This window comes from Coregonus lavaretus (assembly GCF_964263955.1).
Source record: "Coregonus lavaretus genome assembly, contig: HAP1_SCAFFOLD_203, whole genome shotgun sequence".
In the NCBI taxonomy this organism is placed as follows: domain Eukaryota; kingdom Metazoa; phylum Chordata; class Actinopteri; order Salmoniformes; family Salmonidae; genus Coregonus; species Coregonus lavaretus.
Window position 1 is genome coordinate 560,264 of NW_028157962.1, and position 12,237 is coordinate 572,500.

The 12,237-nt window shown below is 42.0% G+C and overlaps 1 protein-coding gene across 1 annotated transcript in view; it reads right to left on the reverse strand.

The window, feature by feature from the left end:
- Positions 1 to 6,082: 6,082 nt before the first annotated feature.
- LOC311124594 (dixin-like) overlaps positions 6,083 to 12,237 on the reverse strand; it is a gene marked incomplete at both ends in the record, with an annotated part of 55,445 nt that continues 49,290 nt past the window's right edge. Inside the window, 4 exons of the mRNA XM_084198709.1 lie at positions 6,083 to 6,104; positions 6,205 to 6,284; positions 6,947 to 7,055; positions 8,740 to 8,848. Coding sequence (XP_084054835.1) covers positions 6,083 to 6,104; positions 6,205 to 6,284; positions 6,947 to 7,055; positions 8,740 to 8,848 — 320 coding nt within the window. The remainder of the gene's footprint in view (positions 6,105 to 6,204; positions 6,285 to 6,946; positions 7,056 to 8,739; positions 8,849 to 12,237) is intronic.

Consider the following 12,237-nt stretch of genomic DNA (forward strand, 5'->3'; position numbering starts at 1 on the left):
TGCACAGTTAGCCAGCTAACAAACATTCTAAAATAATGTCACCTTTTCAAGAGATAAGCCTGAGATGAGACTTGAAACTGGCATCATTGTAATAACTTCAAGGTATAACTGACTTGACAACCAACAACCATATTCAAGTTCAGCTTTCTAAATATATCAGTAAATCAGGAGATATATTTTACTCTTATCTGGCTTAACTTACTGATCCTGCTTTTGCAACATCCCAATGTTCTGATGTTCTATCCATGGAACATCCCAATGTTCTGATGTTCTATCCATGGAACATCCCAATGTTCTGATGTTCTGTCCACAGAACAGCTCAATGTTCTGATGTTCTGTCCACGGAACAGCTCAATGTTCTGATGTTCTGTCCACGGAACAGCTCAATGTTCTGATGTTCTTTCCACGGAACAGCTCAATGTTATGATGTTCTGTCCACGGAACAGCTCAATGTTCTGATGTTCTGTCCACGGAACAGCTCAATGTTCTGATGTTCTGTCCACGGAACATCCCAATGTTCTGATGTTCTGTCCACGGAACAGCTCAATGTTCTGATGAGGAGTCCACGGAACAGCTCAATGTTCTGATGAGAAGTCCACGGAACAGCTCAATGTTCTGATGAGAAGTCCACGGAACAGCTCAATGCTCTGATGTTCTGTCCACGGAACAGCTCAATGCTCTGATGAGAAGTCCACGGAACAGCTCAATGTTCTGATGAGAAGTCCACGGAACAGCTCAATGTTCTGATGAGAAGTCCACGGAACAGCTCAATGTTCTGATGAGAAGTCCACGGAACAGCTCAATGCTCTGATGTTCTGTCCACGGAACAGCCCAATGCTCTGATGTTCTGTCCACGGAACAGCTCAATGTTCTGATGAGAAGTCCACGGAACAGCTCAATGTTCTGATGAGAAGTCCACGGAACAGCTCAATGTTCTGATGAGAAGTCCACGGAACAGCTCAATGCTCTGATGTTCTGTCCACGGAACAGCCCAATGCTCTGATGTTCTGTCCACGGAACAGCTCAATGTTCTGATGTTCTGTCCACGGAACAGCTCAATGTTCTGATGAGAAGTCCACGGAACAGCTCAATGCTCTGATGTTCTGTCCACGGAACAGCTCAATGTTCTGATGATAAGTCCACGGAACAGCTCAATGTTCTGATGTTCTGTCCACGGAACAGCTCAATGTTCTGATGTTCTGTCCACGGAACAGCTCAATGTTCTGATGATAAGTCCACGGAACAGCTCAATGCTTTGATGTTCTGTCCACGGAACAGCTCAATGTTCTGATGTTCTGTCCACGGAACAGCTCAATGTTCTGATGAGAAGTCCACGGAACAGCTCAATGCTCTGATGAGAAGTCCACGGAACAGCCCAATATTCAACTCTACTGCAAAAACATTCTCCTTTGTTAACAATATAAAACATAATTCATTCTTAATTCTAAATATAAAAAAAATTCTTTAAAACCATATAAAAAATATAAATAGATTAACAGGAATGTATAATAAAAACAACAACAATGACAATTCAGCAGTGCTCAATCTACAGTAACGTTATAACTCAGTCAATCTCAATCTACAGTAACGTTATAACTCAGTCAATCTCATAATCTACAGTAACGTTATAACTCAGTCAATCTCATAATCTACAGTAACGTTATAACTCAATCTCAATCTACAGTAACGTTATAACTCAGTCAATCTCATAATCTACAGTAACGTTATAACTCAGTCAATCTCATAATCTACAGTAACGTTATAACTCAGTCAATCTCATAATCTACAGTAACGTTATAACTCAATCTCATAATCTACAGTAACGTTATAACTCAGTCAATCTCATAATCTACAGTAACGTTATAACTCAGTCAATCTCATAATCTACAGTAACGTTATAACTCAGTCAATCTCAATCTACAGTAACGTTATAACTCAGTCAATCTCAATCTACAGTAACGTTATAACTCAGTCAATCTCATAATCTACAGTAACGTTATAACTCAGTCAATCTCATAATCTACAGTAACGTTATAACTCAGTCAATCTCATAATCTACAGTAACGTTATAACTCAGTCAATCTCATAATCTACAGTAACGTTATAACTCAGTCAATCTCAATCTACAGTAACGTTATAACTCAGTCAATCTCATAATCTACAGTAACGTTATAACTCAATCTCATAATCTACAGTAACGTTATAACTCAATCTCATAATCTACAGTAACGTTAACTCAATCTCATAATCTACAGTAACGTTATAACTCAATCTCATAATCTACAGTAACGTTATAACTCAGTCAATCTCATAATCTACAGTAACGTTATAACTCAGTCAATCTCATAATCTACAGTAACGTTATAACTCAGTCAATCTCAATCTACAGTAACGTTATAACTCAGTCAATCTCATAATCTACAGTAACGTTATAACTCAATCTCATAATCTACAGTAACGTTATAACTCAATCTCATAATCTACAGTAACGTTATAACTCAATCTCATAATCTACAGTAACGTTATAACTCAGTCAATCTCATAATCTACAGTAACATTATAATTCAGTCAATCTCATAATCTACAGTAACATTATAACTCAATCTCATAATCTACAGTAACATTATAACTCAGTCAATCTCATAATCTACAGTAACGTTATAACTCAGTCAATCTCATAATCTACAGTAACGTTATAACTCAGTCAATCTCATAATCTACAGTAACGTTATAACTCAGTCAATCTCATAATCTACAGTAACGTTATAACTCAGTCAATCTCATAATCTACAGTAACGTTATAACTCAATCTCATAATCTACAGTAACATTATAACTCAGTCAATCTCATAATCTACAGTAACGTTATAACTCAGTCAATCTCATAATCTACAGTAACATTATAACTCAGTCAATCTCATAATCTACAGTAACGTTATAACTCAGTCAATCTCATAATCTACAGTAACATTATAATTCAGTCAATCTCATAATCTACAGTAACGTTATAACTCAGTCAATCTCATAATCTACAGTAACGTTATAACTCAGTCAATCTCATAATCTACAGTAACGTTATAACTCAGTCAATCTCATAATCTACAGTAACGTTAACTCAATCTCATAATCTACAGTAACGTTATAACTCAGTCAATCTCATAATCTACAGTAACGTTATAACTCAGTCAATCTCATAATCTACAGTAACGTTATAACTCAATCTCATAATCTACAGTAACGTTATAACTCAATCTCATAATCTACAGTAACGTTATAACTCAATCTCATAATCTACAGTAACGTTATAACTCAGTCAATCTCATAATCTACAGTAACATTATAACTCAGTCAATCTCATAATCTACAGTAACGTTATAACTCAGTCAATCTCATAATCTACAGTAACGTTATAATTCAGTCAATCTCATAATCTACAGTAACGTTATAACTCAGTCAATCTCATAATCTACAGTAACATTATAACTCAGTCAATCTCATAATCTACAGTAACGTTATAACTCAATCTCATAATCTACAGTAACGTTATAACTCAATCTCATAATCTACAGTAACGTTATAACTCAATCCGTCCTGTGTGTGACGATATACTGCAGAAAAGCATGTCCTTCATAAGGCTCAGTTCTTAAAGGATTAAGTAACAGTGTGTTCCTTAGCAACGCCTCGCTAGGTCCTTTAGTAACAGTGTGTTCCTCAGCAACGCCTCGCTAGGTCCTTTAGTAACAGTATGTTCCTTAGCAACGCCTCGCTAGGTCCTTTAGTAACAGTGTGTTCCTTAGCAACGCCTCACTAGGTCCTTTAGTAACAGTGTGTTCCTCAGCCATCTACACACAATACCCCATAATGACGAAGCGAAAACAGGTTTTTAGACATTTTTGCAAATGTATTAAAAACAGAAACCTTATTTACATAAGTATTCAGACCCTTTGCTATGAGACTCGAGATTGAGCTCAGGTGCATCCTGTTTCCATTGATCATCCTTGATGTTTCTACAACTTGATTGGAGTCCACTTGTGGTAAATTCAACTGATTGGACATGATTTGGAAAGGCACACACCTGTCTATATAACGTCCCACAGTTGACAGTGCACGTCAGAGCAAAAACCAAGCCATGAGGTCGAAGGAATTGTCCGTAGAGCTCCGAGACAAGATTGTGTCAAGGCACAGATCTGGGGAAGGGTACCAAAAAATGTCTGCAGCATTGAAGGTTCCCGAGAACACAGTGGCCTCCATCATTCTTAAATGGAAGAAGTTTGGAACCACCAAGACTCTTCCTAGACTGAGCAATCGGGGGAGAAGGGCCTTGGTCAGGGAGGTGACTAAGAACCTGACGGTCTCTCCGACAGAGCTCCAGAGTTCCTCTGTGGAGATGGGAGAGTCTTTCAGAAGGACAACCATCTCTGCAGCACTCCACCAATCAGGCCTTTATGGTAAAATGGCCAGACGGAAGCCACTCCTCAGTAAAAGGCACATGACAGCCCGCTTAGAGTTTGCCAAAAGGCACGTAAAGACTCTCAGACCATGAGAAACAAGATTCTCTAGTCTGAAGAAACCAAGATTGAACTCTTTGGCCTGAATGCCAAGCGTAACATCTGGAGGGAACCTGCCACAATCCCTGGTGGTGGCAGCATCATGCTGTGGGGATGTTTTTCAGTGGCAGGGACTGGGAGACTAGTCAGGATCGAGGCAAAGATGAACGGAGCAAAGTACAGAGAGATCCTTAATGAAAACCTGCTCCAGAGCGCTCAGGACCTCAGACTGGGGTGAATGTTCACCTTCCAACAGGACAACAACCCTAAGCACACAGCCAAGACAACACAGGAGTGGCTTCAGGATAAGTCTCTGAATGTCCTTGAGTGGCCCAGCCAGAGGCCGGACTTGAACCCGATCTAACATCTCTGGAGAGACCTGAAAATAGCTGTGCAGGGACGCTCCCCATCCAACCTGACAGATCTTGTGAGGATCTGCAGAGAAGAATGGGAGAAACTCCCCAAATACAGGTGTGCCAAGCTTGTAGCGTCATACGCAAGAAGACTCGAGGCTGTAATCGCTGCCAAAGGTGCTTCAACAAAGTACTGAGTAAATGGTCTGAATACTTATGTAAATGTGATATTTCAATTTTTGCTTTGTCATTATGGGGTATTGTGTGTAGTTTAATCAATTTTAGAATAAGGCTGTAACGTAACAAAATGTGTAAAAAGTAAATGGGTCTGAATACTTTCTGAATGCAATGTATGTCCTTTAGTTCCTCAACAGCTAGGTCCTTTAGTTCCTCAACAGCTAGGTCCTTTAGTTCCTCAACAGCTAGGTCCTTTAGTTCCTCAACAGCTAGGTCCTTTAGTTCCTCAACAGCTAGGTCATTTAGTTCCTCAACAGCTAGGTCCTTTAGTTCCTCAACAGCTAGGTCCTTTAGTTCCTCAACAGCTTGGTCCTTTAGTTCCTCAACAGCTTGGTCCTTTAGTTCCTCAACAGCTAGGTCCTTTAGTTCCTCAACAGCTAGGTCCTTTAGTTCCTCAACAGCTAGGTCCTTTAGTTCCTCAACAGCTAGGTCCTTTAGTTCCTCAACAGCTAGGTCCTTTAGTTCCTCAACAGCTAGGTCCTTTAGTTCCTCAAAAGCTAGGTCCTTTAGTTCCTTAACAGCTAGGTCCTTTAGTTCCTCAACAGCTAGGTCCTTTAGTTCCTCAACAGCTAGGTCCTTTAGTTCCTCAACAGCTAGGTCCTTTAGTTCCTCAAAAGCTAGGTCCTTTAGTTCCTTAACAGCTAGGTCCTTTAGTTCCTCAACAGCTAGGTCCTTTAGTTCCTCAACAGCTAGGTCCTTTAGTTCCTCAACAGCTAGGTCCTTTAGTTCCTCAACAGCTAGGTCCTTTAGTTCCTCAAAAGCTAGGTCCTTTAGTTCCTTAACAGCTAGGTCATTTAGTTCCTCAACAGCTAGGTCCTTTAGTTCCTCAACAGCTAGGTCCTTTAGTTCCTCAACAGCTAGGTCCTTTAGTTCCTCAAAAGCTAGGTCCTTTAGTTCCTCAACAGCTAGGTCCTTTAGTTCCTCAACAGCTAGGTCCTTTAGTTCCTCAACAGCTAGGTCCTTTAGTCCTGTGGAAAAATAAAGAACAATGACAGACTGAACACAGAAGGAGAAGTGTGCGTGTGTGTGTGAATGTGTGTGTGTGTGTGTGTGTGTGTGTGTGTGTACCTCTCCTCTCCATTGTCCTCCTCCACCCAGGCCACTATCTTCCCCTCCCAGCCTGGAACCAAAGCCTCGTCTTCAAACACCTACACACACACACAAACACACACACACATTCACACACACACACACACACAACAATTTACCATCACAAAATATCAACAGATGTATAGATCACCAGACTCCTCCCTTCTCCTCTCCTCTCCTCCCTCATCTCTCCTCTCCCTCCTCTTCTCTGCCCCTCCTCTCCTCTCCTCCCCCTCTCTCTTCCCCCTTTTCTCCTCTCCTCCCTCATCTCTCTTCCCCCCCCTCTCCTCCCTCATCTCTCTTCCTCCTCTCCTCTCCTCCCTCATCTCTCTTCCCCCCCGTCCTCCCTCATCTCTCTTCCCCCTCTCCTCTCCTCCCTCATCTCTCCTCTCCTCCCTCATCTCTCTTCCCCCTCTCCTCTCCTCCCTCATCTCTCCTCTCCTTCCTCATCTCTCTTCCCCCTCTCCTCCCTCATCTCTCCTCTCCTCCCTCATCTCTCTTCCCCCTCTCCTCCCCCCTCCTCTCCTCCCTCCTCCTCTCCTCTCCTCCCTCATTTCTCCTCCCATCTCTCTTCCCCCTCTCCTCTCCTCTCCTCCCTCATCTCTCCTCTCCTCCCTCATCTCTCTTCCCCCTCTCCTCTCCTCCCTCATCTCTCCTCCCTCATCTCTTTCCCCCCTCCCTCTCCTCCCCTCTCTCTTCTCTTTTCTACTCCCCTCCTCACCTCTTCTTTAACGGTACCAAACTCAGGGTCGAGGGCTTTGAAGTGGAATCTGTAGTTGTCATCTCTGTCTACTGCTGTCTTCACATCTCTCAGAGTTACCTTCTCCAACCTAACACACACCAAATGTTTCCAATCATCTTCTCATCCGGACTCTGCACCCTGCATGATCATCCAAATCTGCACATTGCTCTTTTCACTCTCTGCACATCCTGACTCTTGACATTATAGTTCCTCCATTACACATTGTTTTGATGAATACTTCTCTACATACAGTATATACAGGGCTTTCAGAAAGTATTCATATCCCTTGACTTATTCCACATTTTGTTGCATTACAGTCTCAATGGATTAAATATAGATTTTTCTCTCACCCATCTACACTCAATACCCCATAATGACAAAGGGAAAATTATTTTATAAAGAATTACAAATTTGAGTCTTTCTGGGTAAGTCTCTAAGAGCTTTGCACACCTGGATTGTACAATATTTGTTCAAGTTCTGCCAAGTTGGTTGTTGATCATTGCTAGACAGCCATTTTCAAGTCTTGCCATAGATTTTTAAGACGATTTATGTCAAAACTTTAACGCGGACACTCAGGATCATTCACTCTCTTCTTGGTAAGCAACTCCAGTGTATATTTGGCCTTGTGTTGTAGGTTATTGTCCTACTGAAAGGTGAATTTGTCTCCCAGTGTCTGGTGGAAAGCAGACGGAACCAGGTTTTCCTCTAGGATTTTTCCTGTGCTTAGCTCTATTCCGTTTCGTTTTATCATAAACTCACTAGTCCTTGCCGATGACAAGCATACCCATAACATGATGCAGCCACCACCATGCTTGAAAATATGAAGAGTGGTACTCAGTGATGTGTTGGATTTGCCCCAAACATAACACTTTGTATTCATAATTTCTTTGCCACACTCTTTGCAGTTTTACTTTAGTGCCTTATTGCAAACAGAATGCATGTTTTGAAATATTTGTGTTCTGTAAAGGCTTCCTTCTTTTCACTCTGTAATTTAGGTTAGTATTGTGGAGTAACTACATTGTTGTTGATCCATCCTCAGTTTCGTGCAACTTATTATGTGACTTGTTAAGCAAATGTTTACTCCTGAATTTATTTGGGCTTGCCATAAGAAAGGGGCTGAATACTTATTGACTCAAGACATTTCAGCTTTTCATTTTGTATTAATTTGTAAAAATGTCTAAAAACATAATTCCACTTTGACATTATGGGGTATTGTGCGTAGGCCAGTGACAGACAATCTCATTTTAATCCGTTTTAAATTCAGGATGTAATACAACAATGTGGAAAAAGTCAAGGGGTATGAATACTTTCTGAAGGCACTGTACATGTGGATTGTGTCAATTCTGCGTCTATATATAAATGCCTGTATATCCTGTTTATAGTCTGCCTGTATATCCTGTTTATAGTCTGCCTGTATATCCTGTTTATAGTCTGCCTGTATATCCTGTTTATAGTCTGCCTGTATATCCTGTTTATAGTCTGCCTGTATATCCTGTTTATCGTCTGCCTGTATATCCTGTTTATTGTCTGCCTGTATATCCTGTTTATAGTCTGCCTGTATATCCTGTTTATAGTCTGCCTGTATATCCTGTTTATAGTCTGCCTGTATATCCTGTTTATTGTCTGCCTGTATATCCTGTTTATAGTGGCACCATTTCACCAAATCAAATTACTGTAAATGCAAACGTATTTGTCGAATAACAGTGATTCTGAAACATTTCAAGGTCACAGATAAATTGGTTATGATTAAAGGTTTAAGTAAACACACGTACCTCTTGTTGATGTGGATCATGCAGGGTGTGTGCGAGCGGTCCGTAAAGTAGAGGACCTTAGTGGAACCACACAAGCTCAGCACCGGACTACTGTAGGAGTGGGCCATCTCTGGAACAAACACACACACAAGCTCAGCACCGGACTACTGTAGGAGTGGGCCATCTCTGGAACAAACACACACACAAGCTCAGCACCGGACTACTGTAGGAGTGGGCCATCTCTGGAACAAACACACACACAAGCTCAGCACCGGACTACTGTAGGAGTGGGCCATCTCTGGAACAAACACACAGCATCAGAAACAGGCGACACTTCGTGTGTGTGTGTGGCTTACATGTCTTTTTGTCGAGCAAAACCTGCCAGCGAAGGTCCTACACTGCGTACAGACCCCCTCACGCACTCAACGACCGCAATGTGTACAATATGTTGAGTTTCCTGTATTTGGGCGGGAAACAGTGAATCGAGCTGTAGCCTTTTACCTGGTTAGGAGTCTTTTATTCATGGGAAACAATGTGTCTGTTTGCTGCTTTTCATTCAATCATCAATAGCTGTTCTTTATATGCACTGAAATAAATGTGTTCATATGGGCAGAATATTATCTATAGCTTATAGCAGTGATTTTCAACTGGCCTATAGCAGTGATTCTCAACTGGCCTATAGCAGTGATTCTCAACTGGCCTATAGCAGTGATTCTCAACTGGCCTATAGCAGGGATTCTCAACTGGCCTATAGCAGGGATTCTCAACTGGCCTATAGCAGTGATTCTCAACTGGCCTATAGCAGGGATTCTCAACTGGCCTATAGCAGTGATTCTCAACTGGCCTATAGCAGTGATTCTCAACTGGCCTATAGCAGGGATTCTCAACTGGCCTATAGCAGGGATTCTCAACTTTCTTTCTGAAAATTCTCTTATTCTCCTACAGTGGGGGGAAAAAGTATTTAGTCAGCCACCAATTGTGCAAGTTCTCCCACTTAAAAAGATGAGAGGCCTGTAATTTTCATCATAGGTACACGTCAACTATGACAGACAAATTGAGGAAAAAAAATCCAGAAAGTCACATTGTAGGATTTTTTATGAATTTATTTGCAAATTATGGTGGAAAATAAGTATTTGGTCACCTACAAACAAGCAAGATTTCTGGCTCTCACAGACCTGTAACTTCTTCTTTAAGAGGCTCCTCTGTCCTCCACTCGTTACCTGTATTAATGGCACCTGTTTGAACTTGTTATCAGTATAAAAGACACCTGTCCACAACCTCAAACAGTCACACTCCAAACTCCACTATGGCCAAGACCAAAGAGCTGTTAAAGGACACCAGAAACAAAAGTGTAGACCTGCACCAGGCTGGGAAGACTGAATCTGCAATAGGTAAGCAGCTTGGTTTGAAGAAATCAACTGTGGGAGCAATTATTAGGAAATGGAAGACATACAATACTGATAATCTCCCTCGATCTGGGGCTCCACGCAAGATCTCTCCCCGTGGGGTCAAAATGATCACAAGAACGGTGAGCAAAAATCCCAGAACCACACGGGGGGACCTAGTGAATGACCTGCAGAGAGCTGGGACCAAAGTAACAAAGCCTACCATCAGTAACACACTACGCCGCCAGGGACTCAAATCCTGCAGTGCCAGACGTGTCCCCCTGCTTAAGCCAGTACATGTCCAGGCCTGTCTGAAGTTTGCTAGAGTGCATTTGGATGATCCAGAAGAGGATTGGGAGATTGTCATATGGTCAGATGAAACCAAAATATAACTTTTTGGTAAAAACTCAACTCGTCGTGTTTGGAGGACAAAGAATGCTGAGTTGCATCCAAAGAACACCATACCTACTGTGAAGCATGGGGGTGGAAACATCATGCTTTGGGGCTGTTTTTCTGCAAAGGGACCAGGACGACTGATCCGTGTAAAGGAAAGAATGAATGGGGCCATGTATCGTGAGATTTTGAGTGAAAACCTCCTTCCATCAGCAAGGGCATTGAAGATGAAACGTGGCTGGGTCTTTCAGCATGACAATGATCCCAAACACACCGCCCGGGCAACGAAGGAGTGGCTTCTTAAAAAGCATTTCAAGGTCCTGGAGTGGCCTAGCCAGTCTCCAGATCTCAACCCCATAGAAAATCTTTGGAGGGAGTTGAAAGTCCGTGTTGCCCAGCGACAGCCCCAAAACATCACTGCTCTAGAGGAGATCTGCATGGAGGAATGGGCCAAAATACCAGCAACAGTGTGTGAAAACCTTGTGAAGACTTACAGAAAACGTTTGACCTGTGTCATTGCCAACAAAGGGTATATAACAAAGTACTGAGAAACTTTTGTTATTGACCAAATACTTATTTTCCACCATAATTTGCAAATAAATTCATTAAAAATCCTACAATGTCATTTTCTGGAATTTTCTTCCTCAATTTGTCTGTCATAGTTGACGTGTACCTATGATGAAAATTACAGGCCTCTCTCATCTTTTTAAGTGGGAGAACTTGCACAATTGGTGGCTGACTAAATAATTTTCCCCCCACTGTAATAAACAATATTCAAAGGTCAGTCAATACGGAACATTTCAAGAACTTTGAAAGTCGCAAAAACCATCAAGCGCTATGATGAAACTGGCTCTCATGATGACCGCCACAGGAATGGAAGACCCAGAGTTACCTCTGCTGCAGAGGATACGTTCATTAGAGTTACCAGCCTCAAATTGCAGCCCAAATAAATGCTTCACAGAGTTCAAGTAACAGACACATCTCAACATCAACTGTTCAGAGGGGACTGTGTGAATCAGGCCTTTATGGTCGAATATCTGCAAAGAAACCACTACTAAAGGACACCAATAAGAAGAAGAGACTTGCTTGGGCCAAGAAACACGAGCAATGGACATTAGACTGGTGGAAATGTGTCCTTTGGTCTGGAGTCCAAATTGGAGATTTTTGGTTCCAACCGCCGTGTCTTTGTGAGACGCAGAGTAGGTGAACGGATGATCTCCGCATGTGTAGTTCCCACCGTAAAGCATGGAGGGGGAGGTGTTATGGTGTGGGGGTGCTTTGCTGGTGACACTGTCTGTGATTTATTTAGAATTCAAGGTACACTTAACCAGCATGGCTACCACAGCATTCTGCAGCGATACTCTATCCCATCTGGTTTGGGCTTAGTGGGACTATCATTTGTTTTTCAACAGGACAATGACCCAACACACCTCCAGGCTGTGTAAGGGCTATTTGACCATGAAGGAGAGTGATGGAGTGCTGCATCAGATGACCTGGCATCCACAATCACCCGACCTCAACTCAATTGAGGGACTTAGGAAAATTGCAATTGGCTCAGAACATGGTAGCACGGCTGGCCCTTGGATGTACACAGAGAGCTGGCTCAAAGTAGAGGAGAGATTGACTTCATCACTACTTGTTTTTGTAAGAGGTGTTGACAAGCTGAATGCACAGAGTTGTCTGTTTGAACTACTGGCACACAGCTCAGACACCCATGCATACCCCACAAGACATGCCACCA